We start from the raw sequence: 25,107 nt of genomic DNA on the forward strand, positions 1-25,107 counted from the left end.
ATAAGCAACTAAAGAGATTCTATAAGACTGACAAAAGAAATTTTTCAATAGATGAAAGTAGAGAGAGAAGGGAACCAGAACATCTGGAAGTTGTGCTGTATGCAGACTAGATTTTTTGCTTAGAGATTAGAATGAATTACCAGAGCTGTGTACAGTGAATAAATTTAAGAAAAGGTATAATAAGTATGAGCCGGCCTGGTTGTCCGAGTGGTTAGCGTATCCGCTCTCCAGCCAATAGGCTGCGGGTTCGAATCCTGCATAGGCATGGATGTTTGTGATTGTCTTCCACCTTCATACATTCCTTCACCCCAGTATAGATACACTCTCCCAATATGGACTGGGTCACCATGGGAGCAGTAGACCCAAACCTCCCGCAATGGGAGTGGCTTTCACCCTACAGTAGGTAGAGAAATAGGCTGTTCATCATCATCATCATAGTAAGTATTGTGTAAATAATGGTTATTATGGGTCTGCCATAATGAGGCTTGTAAATCCACTTCAGGCCTCTAATAATCAAGATGGTAGTTTCATATCAGGTAAAATAAAAATCATCTAGCATCATCAGTGGTTTTTATATATTATCCTTCGTAGTCACATTCAGTGAGTGTGGTGAGTTGTCCAATGCAGGTAGCACTTTCAGTTGACTCCATGCACCTCTATCTCAGTATGGTATCACTGATTGGGATGGCCCAATTTGTCAAACAGAAGGCCTGCAACATGGCATACCATCACAATGCCTCTTTTAAACTCCATCAGTTTTCTTCTTGCAGTCATTTCGCCAGGACACAGTTGCATTGACTTGGGAGCATCACATTCCTCTATATACTGGCTATAAATATGTTACTTGTTACATTGCATAATGCACCTTCCCCAGTTGACTTCTTTCCAACACACACACACACACACACACACACACACACACACACACACACACACACACACACACACACACACACACACACACACACACAGTGGGATTTTCTTTACAGTTTTCTGTAAATAACATTAATAGTCATGATCTATCTGTGTTGTTCAAATCTAGAAATGTAATAGTTTATTGAATTAAAAATGAAGTCCATTTAATTATAATAAAGCAACTGTATTCCTACTATGATCTTGAAAAGCATTACTAAAATTATTCACTTACACAAAAACAGTAATTATAAAAACACCTACCAGGACCACCTTTCCAAAATGCTTGACCTCCTTCTTCTTTCCATATTTTACGGACAGCATCAAATACCCCATTGTAGGTTGTTTGTCCCTCTCTTGCCTGGACTTGAAGCCTGGTTTTTATTACATCAGCTGGAGTTACACAATAAGCAGCGGGGACACCTAAATATAAAGATTCCTAATATCAATATATTCTTTCATAAACATTATTTCTGATCAAAACAAAGCCAAAAATCTATATGTAGAATGTAAAATTTATAGTATAATAATTATATAAAAATAACATTCTATTTAAGATTCCTGTAGTATTTTGGATTGTTTTGGAAGCACCACTGCACATCTCATTGCATGGGTGACATGTACTGCTAGTTAAACATAACACAGATTTAACTCATGTAAATATTCTTAATGGGGTAAAATTTTTGCCCCAGCATCACGGGTATCCTCAGTATGATAGTGAAGAATTTATGGAGACAACACACGTTTAGAATAATTACTTATCTTTAAGAAAGTAACATTCGATGTTTCAACCTCTGTATTGAGGTCATCATCATCAGGAAAACAAATATATGTACGGGATACAAGCTACATGACACTACACTATACAAAAGCAAGATGAATCTCAATGTTTGTTAATCATTTACCCTAGCCTGACCTCTGGTGGGGGGAAAAAAAGCAGAAAAATTGGCCCTTAAATCCTTAAAAAATAACCAAGACATCATTATTACAAAAGCAGATAAAGGCAATGCTACCACTGTCTTTGATTGGACAACATACCTAGAAAAAATGAACCAATCGGTATCCAACCACAACACGTACCAAATGGTGAACTACAAAATGACAAACCGCATCAAAAAAAAAAAAAAAAAAAAAAAAAAAAAAAAAAAAAAAAAAACAGAATTAATCAAATTGGTGATCACATGGCCAGAGGAAACAACCAAAAAAACTTATACTGCATTATGCCCACGCTGCCAAAATTTATGTCTCTATCAATGATACTAGCCTTCTATTACACAACATATTTCTGCCTGATATCACGGCCCTCTTTGCCCACATACTCTGCTCTGGGTATTTCGCATGGTGAAATAATTTTTACCTACAAAAAGAAGGTAAGGCCATGCCCCCGCCCCCCCAATAGCTAACTTCTACATGGAAGACTTCAAGCTATGAACTCTAGATTCTGCCAGCCTAAAGCCCAAAGTCTGGCTCAGATATGTTGATGATATTTTGCATTTGGCCCCACGGTTGCAAAACATTAAATACATTCCTAAGCAACTGAGCAAACAATACAAATGTATCCAATTCACCATTGAGATTGAAAATAACAACTTTCTTCCTTTTCTAGACCCGTGTCACGTCTTACTCAGGCTACCTCTCCTTCACAGTCTACTGTGAAGGAGAGGCAGCCTGACAGGCCTGTTTCACCATAGTGATGGAGGTATTTAATGTGTAAGTGTTGTTGGATGGTGATCAGCACCCTCAAACACAGAGCCCTAACAATTTGTTCCAATGGACAGGCTCTGAACCAAGAATTTGAAATTATTAGACAAACATTTGTAAAAAATGGCTACAATAAAAAACAGTTAACAAGATCCTCCATAAAAATGCCATTAAAAGCAAAAAAGATTGGGGCAATTCAGAAAAAACTAGATAGAACTACTTAAATACAATATTAAGACAACTTTCAAACCCTTTACAAAATTAAGAAATTTACTTAGCTCTTCCAAAGATCCCCTTCTATACCTTGCCCACCCAGAGGTTTACAAATACCTGTAACCTACATTAAATAGGGGAAACAGGACGTACCATCCCAGTTAGAAAAGATGAAAACAAAAGCCTTACACATTAAATACCTCCATCACTATGGTGAAACAGGCCTGTCAGACCACGCACTCCAAACATGTCACAGAATTGATTGGAAAGGCACCAAGTCCCTATACCACACCAAAACCTGGTTTGAAAGAAAATTCAAAGAAGCCTGTGAAATGCTGAAACATCATCCAAATCTGAAAACAAGAATGATGGATTAATTATTCCAAGAATTTGGAGGACCCATCTTCAACCCTTATAGCATCCAGAACAACCCCAAACAGAAAAAAATCTTAATATAAAAGGACTTTAGAATTGTTTAATGTAGCTCTGTTTTTTTTTCTTTTTCCCTGCCATGACCTGATGATGGAAAGTCGAATGTTACTTTCTTAATGATAAGTAATTATTCTAACACGTGTGTTGTGTCTCCATAAATTCTTTACTATGAATGCTGATCACTGTGTAACCTTTAAAGAAAGAATCCTCAGTATGAATTTTCAAACTAAACAACAAGAACAGAAACTGTTAGATTCAACAATGAATTCTATTTAGATTCTGTCGCTGTAGCAAGGTTAAACAACTTTCTTTGTTGTTTAACCTTACTTTTATGGAGAGCCTTAATTTTCTTTCAAAGGATTTAATGTCTGGTGGTGATAGCATGTTCTGCAAGTCCCGATTGTTCTGGCTCATGGGACATTGTAGTCTAAATGTTCATCATGATATACAGCCACAGATCTACCTGTTCAGCCAAAATATGATAATCCACACTGGAAAGGAATTTGATATGCTCTAAGGTGGGCCACTTTACAATCTGAGTGCGAAAAAACTGGAAGCCTTTGAAATGTGGATGCTGCGAAGAATTATGAGAATATCATGAAAAGACAAAAAGACAAATGAAGAGGTACTAGAGATGGCAGGCGTAAATGGGAGCCTGATGAAAGAAATTAAAAAGAGAAAAGTCAGATATTTTGGACATATTCTGAGACATAACTGCCTACGAAAGGACACTTCTCGAAGGAACTGTTGAGGGAAAGAGAGGAAGACAAAGACTGGAGTGGATGAAAAATATAGAAGACTGGACCTATCTCTCATATGAGGAATGCAGCAGACAGGCGCAGAATAGGACATGGTGAAGACACATGGTAGTCAATCTCCTGGACGGAGAAGATAGCTGACAGGACAGGAAGGTGGTAGTTTATTTTTAGCAGAGCCTAAAAAATTAATCTTGTTGATAGAGCAGAAGGATACTTGTAGGTCAACAGATCTAATTAGTCTGGCTATACCCTCTGAGACATCTTTAACAAAAGGAATGGTGACATGATGAACCACCTCTGTATCAATTTCACAATGAGAGGCAGATGACAGGGAAACTATAATTATCAAATATCTTGTTGACATACAGTTTAGTAAAGTCATTAGTAAGGTAGTGTTGTGTCGGAAAAAGTGCTGATTCACTTTTGATGAGTCATCCTTTTTCCGACCCAACATAAGGTAACATCAGAAAGGATAGATAAGGACATACTTTATGCCTCCAGATGGAAAATGTGCCTATTAATGCCTAGAACATGTATATATTCAGTTTTGTAGATATTAAGTAATGTTAAAGAAGCCCATAAACTGAACAGAGAATGTTTGTAAAATATTTAAGATAGGAAATTCATGTAAAAATGCTAAAAAAGATGTGTATAAGTTGATACAAGTATTAGGCCATGTCAAAAACAGTTCAGAGCCGAGGTAACCAATCGGCTGCCACCGTATGCATGATGACACCACCAAGTGAGGACGCTGTTTTGTTGTATATAAGTTTCGGTGGGGAATTCAATCCCTCTCTTTTTCGTCTGTTCCTGGTTTCCTGAGCGGAGAGCTGTGTAGCTGTGAATGCTTGCCGCCATGCACAGCAAGAGTTTCCCCTTTGCTGTACGTGCCACATGAATCATAGCTGCAGCTAAAATGCAACCAGAGTTCTAGAAGAAAGAGCCGCTGGTGAATCAACGCCAGTGTACAAGTCAGTGAAAGAGTGTTCTTTTTGAGTAGAACAAAAGAATAGCGGAGATGCCATTGAAGAAAATACGGTGAGGAGATCCGAGAATCTAACTAAGAAGGTCCTAAATCTTCCAGATAAAGCAAGAACGGTAAGCTGAAACCCTTTGTATTAAGATAGAGTAACCAGAGAGGAATGAGAAACTGAACGTTGAGAAAATAGCCAATTTCTGTGTTGTGCTTAAAGAACTGTCTTCCTTTGGACATTTTGTCTACAAGCGGCATCTTAGGCTCGAGCCGAATAGGGAACCGAGGCTTCGGACTATTTATATTGGAAGAAGGAAATTAATGTTATTATGTTGAGTTTAGATTTGAATGATAGCTAAAATTCTGGGGGGGGGGGGAACAAAGTTTTAAATATAAGAACGAATGTTATCTCATGTAAAATTTGTCAGACGAAACACGTCTGATATAATCCATGCCAGGATTATAGAATATGCCTGTATAAATATATGTATTTTCTATGTATGATAACTGAGCAGCTAAATAGAAATTAACAGAGTCTGAGAATAGATATATAAGGAAGAGTGCGATTTTGATAGTATAAGAGATTATAGAGTAGAACCTTTTGGATGTGTTAATTTAAGAAGGGGGGGGGAGCTCAGACTCTTTTAGAATTGAAAGTTTGACTAAAGTGTATCTCTATGTTTTGCCAAAATAAATGTATTTCTTATGTGTAAACCAAATGAGTCTGTAATGTTTCTGTGGATTGAAAAACCGCTTGGAAAATCACGAACCGTGCATCAGAGGGAAATCCATTAGTAATTAAAGAAACGGGACCACGACTGCAAACCTCTTGATCCCTACATTCTTTTTTCATAGTAATCTAAGATAGTATATCAGAATTCAGTTGCCGGCTGGCGCAGTCATAAAATAACTATAAATTTGTCGGCAAATGGAATAACTGATAATAGTAAAAGATAAAGGATAAAGGCAAAATAAGTAAATTTAAAGATAACAACATAGGAAAAATATAGAGATATAACAGTAGACTTGACGTGATTTATTTCTTGAGAGAGCAGTGGTAAGGATGTTAGTTAAAGGATATAGTTAAGGGTCACCTAGAGGAAGAAATATTAAATTGTACACCTAAAGTAAGGATGGTTAATCAGGTAGGAGTTAGATGGATAGTAATATGAGTAATATCATTAAGCACAAACAGCAGAAGAAGACAATACTGTGGAAGGTATATAAAGAGAAAGGTTAACAACAAACTCAAGAACAGTACAGGCCTCAGACAAGAAAGGTAACCAGCATGACAAGGAACTCCCAAAGAGTTCTTTCATTATGTGACAAGTAACAGGAAAAATGACCATGAAAGATTAACCTTAATGAGTGATGATGGACATGAGGAGAAAGAAGCAGATAATAGTTGAGTTACTGAGTGAACACTCTGCAAGCGTATATCATGCTATTGAAGTTACTGCTTTAACCTATGCAACAGACACTAATGTGGACACAGAGGAGGATGAATTGGAGGTTCTTAGGATATTGCAGAATCTCAATGTAAATACAATTGTGGGATTAGATAGAATATCAACTAGGGTTTTGTGAGAATGTGCAAAGGAACTGGCAATGCCTTTGATTAGGCTCTTTAATTAAAGTCTCAGCTCTGGTAGATTCCAAGGGAGTGGAAAAAGGACAAAATAATTCCCTTGCATAAGGTAGGTTCTAAGACTGCAATAGCAAATTATAGACCAATCAGTATATCAGGATTGGTGGTAAAAGTACTAGAAAAATTGGCCAAAAAGAGAATTCAAGAATGGGTAGATAAAAATATGATACTGTATGAGGAACAACATGGCTTTGTGAAGGGTTGGTGATGCCTTAGTAATTTACTAACTTTTCATAATCAAGTAACAGCTGAGTTGGATAAAGGAAATGCTACATGATGATTTTGTTGGATTTTGCAAAGGCATTTGACAGAATGTCACATGAAACTCTGTTATGCAAATTACAACAAATGGGGGATAGATATGATACTAGTTAAGTGAATAAGAGGGTGGCTGCTGGAGAGGTATCCAAAAGTGGTATACGGAGGGACAGAATCAAGGCAAAACCAAATAACAAATGGTGTGCCTCAAGGTTCAATGCTGGAACCATTATTGTTTAATTTGTACATAAATGATGTAGGAAATAACCTGAAAGGAAATATTCGGCATGCAGGACAATTTAAATAGACTGTCAGTATGGGCAAGAAATAATGGATATCAGTTTAATTTGGAGAAATGTAAAGTTATCCATTTTGGAATAAATAGATTACTAGCTGTATACCACATTGGAACTGTGCTCCAAGAAATAGATGAAGCTAGAGATTTATAAAGTTTAGAAAACTTGCTAAGGTAGCCCATAAGATTACTTAATACATCGACATCTGGATTACTGTGCTCAGGTCAGGTCTAGTCTCTTGATGATGAGGAAGCAGTGGAGAAGATTCAGAGAGACATGCAACCAAGATGGTGAGTGATCTGTGGAATGAGGACAGACTGAAGGTGTGTGGATTGCAGAAGTTGGTTGATAAAAGGAAAATAAGGGATATAATAGAAACATCTGATTTGCTTAAAGGATTTTATAGGATTGATGCAAGGGAATTGTTTTAGAAATTGGCTAGAGGGGCCAGAACAAGAGGTCATCCCTGGAAGTTGAACAAAGGTGTAGTTAGTAGGGATGCAAGGACTTGATTTTTTCCTGGAAGAGTTGTGAATGAGTGGAATGGGTTGTCAGAGTCAGTTGTAAGTGCTTTGTCTGTTTAGACTCCATGGTGCCTGTATAATAATAATAATAATAATAATATTAGTAGCATCTCTGATTACCCTGCCTATCCTTGCATCATCAGAAGAGATTCTGTCAGCCCCTTTTCCATATTATTAATGTATACATTAAACAACCATGCCAGAAAAAATTATTTATGTAAGAGTTCTACATCAGTAGATACAGGAAGTGCCATAAATTAGTTCTTGGAAAAATAAAAATGTCAAAGACATCCAAGAGTAAAACAATATACAGAGAAGAACAAAATACAGAATAGAATTACTTCAGGAAGAAACTATAAGATACCTATACTAGAAAAGATTGCTAGATAAACTGGAAACATTAAAAGAACAAAAATAAACAAATTATTATTATTATTATGCAGCACCTCCAGGGAGTCCAAAGTCTTATCAAGGGAAGGCACCTACTCTACAACTCTCCATCTCCACCACTCATTTCACCAACCACAACGATCTTCATCATCATCATCTACACCAACCCTCTGCCACCACCACTAGTATTTCCACAGACATTCACAAACATCCATGCCCACGGCAGGGTCTGAGCCTGCAACCGTTTGGCTGGAGAGTGGATATGCTAACCAGGCCAGCAAAAAAAGAAAAAATACACCTCCAGGGAGTCCAAGACTCATCAAGGGAGGGCACTACAACTCTCCATCTCCACCACTCAACCTCATCCACCAACCACATCTTCTACACCAACGCCATCTACTGTCCACCACCACTAGTATTTTCACAGACAATTACAAACATCCATGCCCACGACAGGATTCATACCTGCAGCTTTTTGGCTGGAGAACGGATATGCTAACCACTCAGTCAACCAGGCCAGCAAGTGCAAAGGGGCGAACAGGATTGAACTGAGGACCGCTCGATTCAATTCTTCTACAATGGTAGAAGAGAAATGAAGAGCCTTTAAAGACATTGTAAATGCAGCAGAAAAAGAAGTATTAGGAGAAAAACAATTAGTACAAAAAATAATCAAAGATGAACACTATGATATAAAGAAGTAAAAAGCTTAAAAAAAGAAAGGATAACTGCATTTGCCAGATACCTTCAAACAAATGAAATATAACAAATGAACCTCAATATATAAAGAATGTAAAACTATATGAATTAAAGTAAATATCATTTATTTGATCCTTCAATTATCAGAACTCACTGTCCTCATAATTGAAGGGCTGGATAACTGAAGTACGATTACATGGTGTTCTAACAGAAGTTGTTTGACATGCAAGAGTTGTTTAATTGAAGGATCGATCTCTTGAAGGTTGGATAAACATAAGGAAAATTTAACTGGTATATTAGAATAGCTACTCCAAAGATTTACAGCATAATTTTTATGATCCTCAAAGAAGAATCTGGAGAATAATACAAATTCAAAACAAAGAGCTAAATGAAAGAATAAAAGTTACAAATCTTTGAGATGGAATGATTACTTTTCAAATCAATACACAGAAAAGAATAAAGATAATATTATCAAAGATAATGATGTTCATGAAGAGGATAACACAACTTTTGAAATAATAGAAAAGATTTTGTACAAACTCTTAAAGAACTAAAAAACAGACAATCAGCTAGAGGAATAGACAGAAGGACCTATTAAAATATGCAGAAACAATTAGCAAAAGACCTATGTGATATTCTAAATAAGTACTATTTAAAGAAAGATAATATCAAATGACTGGTGAGAGAGCTTAACAATACTCTTTAAGAAAGGAGACAGGTCAAATCCAGAGAACTAGCTAGACAAATAAATCTGCTCTGCATTATATTAATATTATGCACAAATATAATAAATAATTAAAGCAATTAATAGAGAAATCATTACAATATAATAGACCTGTCACATCTGTTTTACTGATTTAACTAAAGCATTTCATGGAGTACACTAAAAGAATTAATAGCCACATTAAAAATGAGAAACATACCAAAACAAATTTTAGAACTAATTAAGACAACACACATACAGAGAGAGAGAGAGAGAGAGAGAGAGGAGACAGGACAACAACAGGACAGGACAATCCAGAGAACTAAACAAATAAATCTGCTCTGTGCTGCATTAAAATTATGCACAAAAATAATTGGAAATATAATAAATAATTGGATTTAATTATCTGATGAGTAACATAGGATGCATATGATAGTGCAACTTGATGAGATTACATGCCAGCTGGTTAAACAAGGCACCTGTTGTTTTTGTTCAGGTGAACAGTGAAAATTCGGTTACTTGAACAAGCTCTAACTCAACATCTAGAATAAGAATAAACCCAACATCAGAATAACTGAAGACAGGAACCATCAATATAACAAGTATTAATGGAAAGGAAATCAAACTTGCAGAAGAAGAATTGGAAAAATACTACGTGGACTGAGACAAAGAAGACAAAAGCAGGTGAGATCTTACTAAATAATCAGTATTTAAAGTATATTAATTAAAGGTAACTTTAATGAATAACTTCTATATTTCGGCAACGTCACATTGCCATCTTCAGGAACATAAAGATATGGCATGCGCACGCAGAAGAGAAAGCCTTAAACTCCACCCCACAAAAACCCACTATTTGGCTTCATTATGTGGATGATGTGTTTGCTATTTGGCCACATGGCTCAGACACACTCCACTCCTTCCTAACACACTTAAACAACCAACACCCCAGAGTCCAGTTCACCTTAGAAAAAGAGGAAAACAACACCCTCCCTTTCCTAGACACTTTAATTACCCGCCAGCTTGATGGATCTTTGGTTTTCTCTGTTCACAGAAAACCCACCCATACTGGCAGATACATTCACCAGCAGTCCCCCCCCCTCCCTCACAACAATATGGGGTTATAAAAACACTATATAACAGGGCAAAATTAATCTGCTCAGATGACAAGGCCCTAACTATTGAACTAAACCACATCCTCAACACTTTCTTAGCCAATGGCTATAACCCCCAAAAAATCCAAAAAATACTAAAACCAGTAAACCACAACCCCCCTCCCCCCCCTCCACAATAAAGATTACACCAAGTTTATCACCATCCCCTACATCCACAGGGCACCTCTGAGAAAATAACCAATATCCTCAAAAAATATGACCTTACTTCCTGTTACAGACCATATAAAAAGTTGGCATCCCTTATCCGCTCTACCAAAGACCAACCACTTCCCCTAGACCTACCTAGTGTATACCAGGTCCCTTGCAGCTGCAAATTGTCCTACTTTGGCCAAACAGGCAGAACAACAAATATCACGATTTCAGAACACAAAGACTACATCCGGTTTCACCAGTACAGCCGCTCTGGGCTGGCAGACCATGCCTTAGATACCCACCATAAAATTCGTTGGAAGAAAACAAAAATAATTCATAGCAGCAAGTTTAAATACGAAAGATTATTCAAAGAATCTTCAGCAGCTCTAAAAAACGTTCCTAACCTCAACAAATTTGGGTGCATGAAACTACCCCAAATTTGGGAGACTTACATTATGAGAACTTCAGCCCAACTGCCAAGACTACCAAATTAGCCTGCCAGAGGGCACCATTAGGACTTTAGGAACAATATTAGTTTCTTGCTTTCTTCCTCATTTGCTTTGTGTTAGTGCCTGCGTGCATATACCATATCTTTATGTTCCTGAAGATGGCAATGTGATGTTGCCGAAATATAGAAGTTATTCATTAAAGTTACCTTTAATTAATATACTTCATATGCGTTGTTAATTCCGTAAACTAATCACCAATTATGTGTGACCAACGTATAAGCCTTGCTACTAGAATAAATAATCAGTATAATATGTTATTTTCAGGCAATAACGATCAAGTAAAGGAAAGAGTAACAATAGCATTCGATACTAAACATGAAGATAAACTTCTTGATTGGAAGGCAATTTCAAGTAAAGTTATGTGGGCAAACTTAAAAATGGGGATATGGACAATGAAATTTATTTGTGCCTTTGGTCCCACAGAAGGTTCTTCTAAAGAATTAGTGGAGGAATTTTGGAAGGCAGCTAACATAAAGAAAATGGGAAAAAGTGGTCCTTGTTGGAAATCTGAACACAGTAGGAAATGAATCCCACCAGGCATATAGAAACATTTTGGGAAAATTTGGAGAAGAGGTCAAAGCTAATAGTAATGGTAAGAATTTACTGCACTTCTGCCTAGGACACAAACTAGTCATTACTAACACCATGTTTCAACATAAAGATGTGCACAAGTTCTCACAGAGAGAAGACACAAAAATAGGAAAAAGCCTCATTGACTACATCATTATTGATAGTGATATCATCAACATCTGTACACTCATGTATCAAGATACATGAATGTACAGAGGATTGGAAATTGGAAGTGACCATTACTTTATCAACCCAGCTCTACTAAATACCCAATCTCCCTCACTCCCCACACACCACCCATAGTAGATACCAACGATTCTTCCTGCAATAGATTATCGAAATAGTTAGCAAAATCTCTTCCCACCCCCCCTTTACTGGTCATACCACATCATACATAAAAAATTCTTCCCATTTTAAAAGCTACATTGAAAATATAATTGTTAATGATACTGATACCCTAGTGAGTTTTGACATCACCTCACTGATCACTAACATGACACCTTATTACTGTTAAAAAAAAATCCCCCTATAATTTGCATTGCCGAACTGAAGCCTTTTGGCTCTTTATTTTAGTAAATGCTTTTATGCACCAACCGAGAATTCGCTTACGAAAAAAACACCTCTCCGACATTTCAAGTTCCTTAGTACTAAACGAGTTTTTGCTGTGTTGTGGTTTCTGCCTGGTCTCTGAGGAGAACCAACCAGTTAAAGACAGCTGTCAGGGCAGTGAAACCTTATCAAAATGGACCAATAGAAGGTGAATATAGAGAAGCTTGGGCAGTGTTTATGTCTTCTAAGTGGTCTTCGTTAAGGCAACTCATGAATGCTGGCAAGTGTATTCCCATAAGCTCTCTGGTCAACTTTTCTTTTTTTTTTTTTTTAAACAAAACTTTAATAGTTTCTACATTTGGCTTTGAAATAATGCTGGATTTAATATCCGCTTATATAAATTCCCCCTTTGTATCATTGATCTCTTTTCCTTTGCTATCCATTCTGGTTATTTTTGGTGGAAGGTCAAAATTTATAATAGCTAGATGGTACCTCTATGCGGTCTTCCATCTCACACCCACCCACCAATTTTTTTATAGACGATTTTTATAAACAAGCTCTTGACTCGGCCTCTCTCAAACCTTCTATTAGTTGAGTTACATATATGATGATGTCATTTCTATTTCATCTCATGGCCCAGGCACATAAGATAGTTTTCTGTGTCATTATGTCATCTCAATAGCCTTCACCCTATAATATGATTTACTATGGAAAAAGAAACTAATAATAGTCTGGCATTTCGAGACACCTTGGTCACCTGATTACCTAACGGTAATCTGTCCATTTCAGTATATAAGAAACCCACTCACACACAGGCAGATACATTCGCAAACTTTCCCTCCTCTAAACAATATGTTGTCCTAAAAACACTTACCCATAGAACTTATAACCTTTGTTTGAATGAGACCTCTCTTGCAACAGAACTCAATCATAGACTACAGTTCGCATAATATAAAAAAAAAATAATAATCAATTATTCCCCTAATCCACAACTTTCTCTTTAGAAAGATTTTAGTAATGCTATCACCATGCCCTATATCCAAGGCACATCAGAAAAAATATCCAGAATCTTAAAGAAATACAATCTTCGCACCACTTTCAACTCACTTAAAACTAGCAACACTTATCTGCTCCACTAAAGACAAATTCCCTTCCCCTCTCAGTTCCAGATGTATACAGAATTCCTTGTTCCTTCAAGAATGTCTACTATGGACAGACAGGAAGATCAGCTACCATCTGGTAGGTCATAAAAAATACATTTGCAGTCATGACTATGGTCAATCTTGCCTTACATAATCAAATGGAAAAAACATCATGCTCCGTTATAGTAAATTTAGAAGAGAAAGACTGTTTTTAGAATCTGCTGCTGCTCTTGATGTTTGGTACCAAGATGGTAAGGGGGGGGGGGAGAGATTTCTCTAGGTCTTTTTCTAGGTTATTGATGCGCAAACATCTAGGTGGATTGATGCATTCAGAAGAAGTGTCCTAGAAGACCAAATATTATATATAAACAATATTGGTGTGCTGACAAGACTAGTAGACTAATTTGGAGAAAAACTGTTGATAAGATATTAGAAATAATGTAAACTTAATCTGGCAGTACTGTCACAGTAGCCTATATACCCACTGAAGGCACATATCAGGAAATTGATGATGGCATAAAATATATAAAAAAATTAACTAATTAAACAAAAAACCTTAGCCCATCCATGGTACTCAGTATTATAAGTTTACAACCTTCTAGAAGAGTAGGAGTCACAAAACGCATGAACCAGAATTAGGTTTTTGTTGTTCTGCAATATGATGTATGCAATCATGAATCATGTATAAGCCTTTGTCCATAAACCTGATTTTTTATTTCATACCCCAATGGCTGATAAGCACAGACCAAGATATAATATAGTATCCATCCATAAGATATAGCTGTACAACTATCTTATTGATTGATACTGTATGGAGGCTTAGGCTAACAAGTGCATGCTTTTCAATCTAACATGCATTTATCACACTCCCCCTTTTATACAGCAGTGGCTAAGGTTTCTAAATTTCTGACAATTTTTAATCTTTGGGAATAGGAAATTGTAGTACCCAAGAATTTTGCTTTATCATCATGACTGGATGTCGTGTGGTCACTCCCATACCTGAAACAATTTTTGGGAATGAATTCTGTACTCTTTACTGATATAGCAATATTGGAGTGCACAGATACATTGCAATATAGACACACCAGGCATAATATGGGACTGCAATATAAACTAATAGATTAGATAAGGAGATGGGTGACTGACAGATAACAAAAAGTGGCGTATGGTTAGTGTGTGTACATGCAAGATTTAAGGTGACCAGCAATGCACTCCAGGGATCAAGCATCAGCATAATGTTACTTAATTTATATTAATGACATTAGGAAGGATTTGACATATAGTTGTCTGCTGATGATGCAAAGCTGGGTAGAGTAATCAGGAATGCAAATGACATGCAGTACTCGTAGAATGAATTGAATAGGCTGAACTTGTGGGCATGTGAAAATGGTTGTCGGCTCAATGTTAAAAAATGTAAATTTATGGACTTTCGTGTGATGAGATATCCAACAGCATATTATATTGGTTGGATTATGCTAGAAAACAACTGATCTGACTAGGGAACTTGGAGTTAGTAAGATGTTGAAGTTTAGTGGTCATATAGCAAAGACTGCAAATACAACTCTGAGGATAACTGCAATGCTTAAAGAAACATTGACATAAAGATGTTATTTTGCCTTTCATGACCTCATGTGGTGTACATAGATCTGATCTTGTGGGTCATGAGGTGATACAGTCTAGTGGAGATGGAACAAAGGACAGTGTGGAGAAAGAGGGGGATGTGATAGACACCTAAAAACTTCTGAAAGGATCATATACGAAAACGAAGATAGAATTTTTCATTTTATGGAGGGTAGAAAGAGGATGATGAGAATGAATGCATTCAAGGATGAGAGCTAGATTTTTCTCTCACAGAGTGGTGTGTGATTAGAATGGCATACCTTTAAATAGATTAATCTATTTAAATAGATTAAATAGATTAAATGTGTTGAGCTGCAAGTGGTGTGAATGAATTTAAGAAAAGGTTTGACAGTTGATGTGGTGATATGTGGCCTCCCTCGATAAGTCCCTGATTTCCTGAAGATCTTTGTTGATGACGATAATAACAATAATAATTTAACTTTATCATCTTAGGTGGTAGATGAATTATATTGCCTGATGTGGGACCACCACTCTACCTGTTATAAGTCTGAAGTTGATTGAAAAAAAGTGGGGATAGCATGAAAAAATTTGAATAGGACAAGATATTTTATGACTGGAATAAGTATCAGAAAGTAATTGCTATTCTGATAAGGGCTTTTGTCTCAGGTGTTTAACTCTGTTTATCTCTGAAGAACTTCTTAAGATAATTTCCAACATGAAATATACTTAAGCCGCTATATGCAAAAATTCACTAGCAATACTTAGTCACTTTCTCACAGAATAAACAACAACAAGAGGAAAAAAATACAGTTGGTGAGAGTGATCATGAGGTACTTGTTTGGGAAGTGGTGAAACAAGAGAATGTTACTGCCAAAAAAGGATACATGTGGAATTATAATAAGCATTGGAGTCAACTAGCATCAATACTGGGTAGATGATATATATTGGGTAGATGAGAGCAGTGCAGAAAAGATGTTGACAGTGCATGGAAATTCAAAAGACATTATCTGACACAAGCAATGTATAACTTCATTCCAACGTTTAGGCGAGTAAATAGAGTAGGAATAAAATGGATGAACAGTGAAATCAAGCAAGCTGTGTTTGAAAAGAAAGGGTTATGAAGGGGGTACAAGACAATTGGTGGCGATCAGATCCATGAAGAGTATAAATTGCAGGTCAGGAAGGTGGTGAGCATGGTAAAGAAGGAAAAGGTGCAGTATGAGAGGAGATTGGCTGGTCAGGCTCAAGGGAATTTTTCTGCTATATAGCAAGCACGAGAAAGAATAATTATGGCAGGTTGACATTGGTGGATAGTCATGGCAGCAGAATAGCAATTGCAAAGGATACAGTGGAATGATTGAATGAGCTCTTTATCAGCATATATTATACTAGTGTAAATGATGATGTAAAACATGTAAAATGATGTAAAAGGAAGACAAATATTAGGTGGATTGGAAGTGAAAGATTCAGGTATATCAGATGTTGATTGGTTTAGATATTAATAAGGCTGTGGGAATGGATGACATATCACAACACATTTTTCAGGAATGCGCATAACAGTCAGTTATGTTCTTGACCTGGTTATTTAATGAAAGTCTTGCAGTGGATAAGGTTCCCAAGGACTGGAAAGAAGGCAAAATAGCATCACTCCACAAGCATGATTCTAGGACCAGAAGTTTCCAATTACAGACCAGAACATACATCTGCAGTTATAGACAAGATAATGGAGAGAAACAAAATACAAGATTGAGTCGATAGACATAGCATTCTTTATTATGGTCAGCATGAATTTGTAAATGGTAGTTCTTGTTTTAGCAATTTATTTGCATTTCATGATAAGGTAATGAGTGTGCTAGATATGAGAGAATCATATATAGTGATATTCTTGGACTTGGCAAGAACATTCATTCACTGCAGCTTGTACACAAGCTGTAGTGGATGGGAATAAATAGTATATTGAGTAGATGGATTGGTGACTGGCTCTCTGAACAATACCATCCAGTTGTGTATGATGGAGCAGTGTCTCAACAAAAGGAGGGTAACCAGTGGCATTCCCCAGAGTTCTGTTATTGGGCCCCAGTTGTTTAACTTGTTTGTAAATTATATATCACGTGAACTGACTGGGTATCTTCAGTTGTTTGCTGATGTTAATTCCCTCCAAGCAGATTTGAATAGACTTGGACAAAGCAGTGGGGTCGTAGTTTCAATATTAATAAGTGCAAGGTGTTGCATTTTGGCATGCAGAAATATAAGGCTATGTACTATATTGATGGCACCGTACTTCATGAAGTGGATGAGTTTTGAAAGTGATGGTTGAGTAGACTGAAATTTAGAAGGCATATTACAAATGTTGCAAAGACTGCAAAATGCAGTACTACTATGATAAGAAGTACACTGACATGTAAGGATAAGAAGGTAGTTGTGCCACTGTATAAAGCATTAGGACGCGAGGAGTAGATTTTTTACATGGAGAATTCTGAGTGAATGGAATGCATTATTGTTAATGTAGGGAGTGTTAAAGATTTTAAGATTCACTACAAATAAATATGTTGTCAGTTGAATAAAACTCCCACAATGTCTGCCAATTCCATGGGGGTGTAATAATAATGTTTCTACAATTACTTTCCCAATCTCAACAAGTATGGCTGCATTAATTTACCAAAGATCTGGGATTCATTTTAAAGACCTAACAGCCAGACTTCTCTAAATTAACTTTGTAATCTAAATTAAAGATGCTAAGAATTATATTCTTGGTTTAATCCTTTATCCAAGTGTAAGCAAACAAAGTTTGCAACTGAAGTAATTTCAGGACTCAGCAACTCATATATAGAAGCTAATGACACATCAGTTACCTTAGTATCCCATAATGCAAAGCACATATCCTTACGGACACGTATAACGCTATGCATTATGGGAGGGGTCACTATCCAGACTGGTTTCGACTTTTATTGAGGTCTCATTGGTGGGAGAGAGACCCAGAAATGATACCAAGGTTGATGTAATGCAGGAGTCATATTTCCATATACGAGTAGCAAAAAGGTGTCACACATTATTAAAATACTCTGGATTAGAGATAGATGTTGGAAGTTTTTCCACTTGGTTATACTATAAATTAAAATGCCAAGAAATTATATTCTTGGTTTAATACATGTTCAGATGGTTTTGGATTCCTTTTACCACTTTGATGCTGCCTCCATAATGCCTTTTTCCTCTGTATCGCATGCTCTCTTTATTCATCCATTTCACACCTGCCTTATTTAACCTTCTGACCCTTGGAATACATTCAGACATTGTTTCTACTACACAGTCATTGAATATCCCCCAAGCTGCACTGATCTCCTTTCCAGCTAACTACTCATTCCATGCTACACCTGCAAGCCATCTCCTGAGCTTCTCACAATCACCAGCCTTGTAGTTTCACATATACTCTTTACTCAAAGAGGTCCACTGTTGGCAACCACCCAGGTAATCACTTCATGGTCACTCTCAGCAACTGGAGGATGATTTGACACCTCAATCCATGTGTGCCCTCTGTTACATACTGCCTGAGGTAGTTGTCTCTCAAACACTCAATTTCTTTACTTCCAGTTGCTATCTCATCAGACTGGTCTATATTGTCATAATTAAAATTTCTCATAATGATCATCCTTTTCTTATTTGCTTGGCTAATTTGATTATACATTTCATAGTCACTACCATCTACATTACCAGGTCTATAATAGCATCCGACTAAGTATTTCTTTCTATTCACCTCTATCTCATGCCTTACTGCCTCGAAACTACTGGCACTATTTCCCTCTTGCATTGCTGCCTTGTATGAACATAACTCTTTCTTCACCATCACACTCCTCCCCCTCCCATTTTACCCTTTCTATCTTCACAAAACACATCATACTCTTCCATCTCTATTCCTGTCAGGATGTCATCTTCATCCAACCATGTCTCACTTATTCAAAAATTTTTTGGGTGAACAGACTTAATTAATGCAACCATTCATAATATATGTTAATGATCTATGTAAATACAAACTTTTTGGCAAAATGATATCCTTTGCTGATGATACGTCTTTAGTATACACCGAAATAACCCTTGAAAATCTAAAAAATCGGATTAATTGATATGTTAAAACTAAGTATATAGTTTAGCAACAATGGATTTAACATTAATACCGACAAAACGAGATATATATGTACTTTACATTAACAGACAAATTAGATCACAGTATAACTATAAAATGGCATGAAAGGAAATGTAGTGATACTCTAAATTGTAAATGTAGCTTAATCAAAAAAACAAAAACCGTCAAGTATTTGGGCCTCCATATCGATAGCAATTTGAAGTGGAACTCCCAACCACTTTCTTAACAAATAAGTTTAGGTTCATAATTAACAGAATATATTATGTTAAAAAATTTGTAAATGCAGCATTCTTAAGATGTTTATACTATTCCTGGGTAAATTCTTCACTGCAATATAGCATTACCTGTTGGGGAGGAGACTATTATAACAATCTGTTTCCGTTAATAAGAACACAAAACAGAATAATTAGAGCCATAACTACTACCGACTTTGCACATTCAACCAATGATCTGTATATCATTCATAATATTCTACCATTTCAGAAACTATATCTCTATGGTTGTCTATTATATGCAAAAAGAAACACTGAAAGTTTCTTGGTATATAATGTAGACTATGGATTGCGCTGCGGTCGAAACACGCTCGAAGTACCTAAGGCTAACAAAGAAATTTTTCATAAATCTTTCGAGTACATTGCGACGAGCAGCTTTCGAATGAAATTAAATAAACTTCGGAATGAAATTAAATCTATAACCTCAGAATATGTATTCAGAAAAAGATTGAGAAACTACCTTATGGGATTAAAGAATGTTGACAATTATTTTAAACATATAGTATAAGAGATCACTATAACTCATATATCATAACCAATTAAGGTATTGATTTACAAATTGGTTCATTCAATTAGGAATTAAAATATCAACACGTACATTATTATAAAACTGGTAAGGGAGCCCTCTTAGATGCGGTCCCCAGACTCTCAGTGTCTGTTTTAAGCTAATTACTTTTCTAGTAATCAGTATGGCTACGGCCCTTGGTTACACATATTTGCATTAACTAACTTACATTACTCTAAACCAATTACTTATCATAACTTTGAAACCATTTGAAATATATTATATTCTACTTGCATATATGAGAAAACTTTTTATTAACCATAATAAAATAATAGCCATAATAAGTGTTAGTACCAACAGAATATGATAGTAATACTTGAATTTTATTTTGTAGCATTGTACTGTGCTTTGAATTGTATTGTGAAATATTGTCATAATTATACAAGTTGAATAGTATAATATGTATAATTTGTATATGTGATGTTAATAATAAACATTAATAATAATTTCATTTGCCTTCTTTCTTACTTAATCAGATTCATTCTCTTCACTCATTTCTCTACCTTCCAGCAGTTCAACTCATCCTTCAAACTCATTCCACACATTAACAAACTGCATTCCTTTCTCCTCACACATTTCCACTAAGCATTTGTATACAAACATAACAGCTCATTCTTGGATCTATATTTAACTCAAGCCATTTCATTTTCTCCTTATTCATCTTAGAACCTTCTTCAAATCCAACTATTTTCTCTTGATCCCAAGTCACCCCTTCTCTTTTTGTCTACATATACATTAACATCCTCTTGGAGTATCAACCTTTCTCACACTGTGTTCCCCTGTCCACCCTGAGACTTCCCTTTTCCCTGTTTGTCTTGCGCACTTGTTCTCTCATTCTCTATACTCATGCTATCCACTTCTTCATTCATAACCACCACTTCAATCCCTCCTTTCTTGCTGTCCTGCTCTTTCACATCATTTCTTACTTAATCAGATTCATTCTCTTCACTCATTTCTCTACCTTCCAGCAGTTCACCTCATCCTTCAAACTCATTCCACACATTAACAAATTGCATTCCTTTCTCCTCACACATTTCCACTAACACATCATTCACAATCTTTGCTCTCTGCCTCATTTCATCACTGTCATACCTGGGCAACACACCGACTACCTTTCCTATCACACTATTATCTTTTATCCTTCTCAACAACCTCCTGATATCCAATCTTATGTGTTCCTTGTTCCCAGTCAAGTCATTTATCCCTAATACCACTACCAACTCTTTTGCTTGCTTACTCCTCATATCCAATACCTCAATCACTCTATTCATTTTACCTCATACAGGACATCTGACAATCTTATTATTACTTTGCCACTGCCTATACAAAATCCAGCATTCATCATGGAAGACCCATTCTACATAAAATCGGCTATTTATATCAATCAAATATTTACATTTAATAAAGTAATAGTAAATACTTTACAGAAATAACTATCTAGGTCACAAATTGCCAATCATATCCTAGCAACATATTCCCTCACTAGAGAAAAATATACTAATCACTTCTCTGTCAAGCGAACTCTTATTCAAGTTTCATAAATGTTCTCTAGTTCTTTCCCCCTCTCCCAACATATAACAAACTCCTTTACATCTATCCCTGTAAAATTCTTTCACCTACTTATATCTTTCTATCACCAATCCTCTGCCTATAATTACATTTAGAGGTAATTAACGAATAGAACAAAGGGCCGATTTTTATGAAAGCAAAGTATGATTAAAGTGGTGTTAAAAAAGAGGTGAATTGCATTAAAAATGTGGAGTTTAGTCTGGGGGAGGGGGATAAGCAAACATGAAGATAATAGCATAACTAATCACAAAAGAATCACAATACAAATATACTCATTCATCTGAATGGTTCTGTTAAGTAAGTGAAAGCAAGTATAAAGAATGCTTTAGGATTGGGGCATCTAAAAAGTAGACAGAAAAAAAAACAATGATTCAGGATTTTTAGTGATGCAGTTATACAGAAAGTTGAGTCATATTAGTGAAAATTAAACCTTTTATTCTAAGAGCAACCAATAACAGAATAGCATTATAGTATTACATTTAAACAATAAATTATATGATAATCACAGTAATTAACTTTAATGAAATGAGAGTACAGATATTTCAGGAAGTAAAGAAACCTCAAAAGTCTGGTCTGGCATAACATAGTATTGAAGCTAAACACGATATCTAATGGGAGAAAGCTCTTCCTCTCCATAGAAGCAGGTTTAAATTCACCAATGCCTTTTCAAAGAAAGTTGCAAAGCCCTTTTACATTGGCCAAATCTGAATCAGAATGATTGTCTCTCTCTCCCAACAGTTTGGGAGATTCTTATTTTATGTAGCCAACAAAAATAGTTTTCAATAATATTATTTATTAACATTAATTTCTAGCAAGCGGTAACAGTTTTTAATTGGTAAACCACAGACTGCTGTAAGTACTTTGTATTCCTGTTTCTTTGATTTGCTTTTTTCTATGCACTTGATGATGTACTGTTATTTTCAGTACGAAATATCTGTACTTTCATTTCATTAAAGTTAATTACTGTGGTTATTATCATGCAATTTATTGTTTATAGTCACGCCACAGGTACCTTTAAAGAACAGTGTTACATTTATCAAAATTACCAAGAAAGAAAACAAAAAAATATCTCACATGCACTGTGATATAGTTTTAACCCTTTCTAATATACGGATGAAAATATAAATAAATCATGTTTAAAATAAAAAAATTAAAAAAAAAGCAGAAGAGCTGCAATTATCATTCTTCATGAAAAGCTACATACACAAAACAAAAGCACACATAGGCAATCACAACTGATTTTTGCAACATTATACCCCTGATGGCAAACCACAGAACTAAACAACTCTGAAAATTTGTAACTCGTTATACGAGGTGTCAGTTAATTGATATTTGGACAATAGAAACATCACTGTATTTGGGAAGAAAAACCTAAATAAAATATTATTATTATTATTATTATACAAGCACCTCGATGGAGTTTGAAGGCTCATCATGGTCGACCCAAAATATCCACTCAATCTATCATACTTTTCTTTGAACCTGTTAACAGATAAAGAACTCACAACTGACTCTGGCAACCGATCCCACTCATTCACAATTCTCCAAGCAAAAAATCTAGTCCTCACACCCTTACTAACCACACCTTTATTCAACTTCCAGGGATGATCTCCTGTTCTGGCCCTTCTGAGTAAGTGCTGAAACATTTACCCTGCATCAATCCTATAAACCATTAATAAACCAATATATAAACCAATCCTATAAGTAACTTAAATGTTTCTATCATATCCCCTCTTTTTCTCCTATCAACCAACTTCTGCAACCCTCAATCTATCTACATAGGAACATTCTACAGACCGCTCACCATCTTGGTTACTCACTTCTGAATCTTCACCACTGCTTCCTCATTCACCAAGAAACTGAGGAGCCCAGATCTGAGCACAGTAATCCAGATGGTGATGTATCATGGTCTTATAAACAGGAATAACAACTTCTTTATCTCTACATGTCAATGTGTTTTCGATAGCCAAGTGATTAGGGCTACCTTAGCAATATGTCCTCTAAACTTTTACTTTCTATCTTCCACCACCTCTAAATCTCTAGCTTCATCTATTTCCTGGAATAAAGTGCCATCAATGTAACACATGGCATGTAATCAATTTTTCCCAAAATGCATGCCTTTACATTTCTCCAGATTGTAACTAGGATGACTAGGAAAGGCAGATTGCTGTTACTTCCTATTTCTGTTGTGAATTGGATCCTGTTCAAATGGAATAGGAAAGTGTCCTGGCCATGCTGCCAAATTACACACTCATCATCCATATTACATAGCCAAATAGTGGGTTTAAGAGAGCGCTGTACCCTCTATTTGTTTGTAGAATTTTCCTTGTGAAATAAAATAGCCCAAGTTCATGAACAGAAAATATTGGGAAGAAATTCTACTTGGATAAAAGCCATATGTCCTTAAGTGTAATATTTGTGAATAAGGAAACATCAAAATTGACCATTAAGGCAGTGTTGTGGAGGGTGAGGTCTTGTATACTGTACTTAAAATGTCCTGAGTTTTAGAATGTGATGAGGTATTGCCAGTACAAAAGAGCAGTCTGGCTAAATGATTAGCTAGTTTATAGGCAGGTAACTCTATACAATTTACAATAGAGCGTAGCAGTACATCCTCTTTGTGGATTTTTGGAAGTCCATAAATACAGATGGGGAGAGGGGCGTATTGAATTGTAGGGTTTTAGTTTCTTGGTCACATCTGCTAGCAAGGTGGTGACATTTTTTAGCAGTCTATGGATAGTTGTGATCTGTGTGTGTAGGTGGTGTTATAAGTTAGTTGATAGTAATTGGATCATGTTTTTAAGAAAGATGATCATTATTAATTAATCTGTATAGCTTGAAATGACAGTAGCATTGCCCTTCTCCGCTTTCAGGATTATTATTTTTTTATTTCTGAGATGTAGAAGGGCTTTATATTCTATGTTGGACAGGTTACTTGCAGGAGGTTTTACCTGCAATAGCATGTTGGTTTTGTCAAATCTAATATTGTTAGCTTCACTGACAGGAAGGTTGTAGATTCCACACTCGATCTGGATCGTGAAATCTTTGGTCAGTATGTGTCTGGGCACAGCGGCAAAGTTTTGGCCACAACTGAGTGCACTGATGCCAACTGCTTCGAGGATAGTGGTGGACAGATTAACCACGTTGTTTTCGGGCAGTCTTTCAGGCACTGGTGAATTTTCCGAACTTTTTAACGTGACAACTTTTTACTTTTGTGAATTCCTTGGCAGCTAATGCATGTGAGATGTCTAAAAGGATCGTCCAAAGGTTAGCATTCAGCATAGCGGAAAGTTCCTCTTGTGGCATATGGATAGCTGCACTGGTGTCAGCACAGAAAATTATAATTAAATATTTTTAGTTACAAGTTTACATTATTATTAATTGGCTATCAACAATTTTGCTTT

The 25,107-nt window shown here is 36.0% G+C and overlaps 1 protein-coding gene across 1 annotated transcript in view; it reads right to left on the reverse strand.

Moving 5' to 3' along the window:
• Positions 1-25,107, reverse strand: part of aralar1 (calcium-binding mitochondrial carrier protein aralar1) — a 510,219-nt gene that overhangs the window by 24,634 nt on the left and 460,478 nt on the right. Inside the window, exon 16 of the mRNA XM_090405723.1 lies at positions 1,177-1,335. Within this exon, the coding sequence (XP_090261849.1) occupies positions 1,177-1,335 (159 nt within the window). The remainder of the gene's footprint in view (positions 1-1,176; positions 1,336-25,107) is intronic.

Source organism: Typopeltis vanoorti, chromosome 15 (genome assembly GCF_054136105.1).
Source record: "Typopeltis vanoorti isolate ZY-2024b chromosome 15, IOZ_Tvanoo_1.0, whole genome shotgun sequence".
NCBI classification, from domain to species: domain Eukaryota; kingdom Metazoa; phylum Arthropoda; class Arachnida; order Uropygi; family Thelyphonidae; genus Typopeltis; species Typopeltis vanoorti.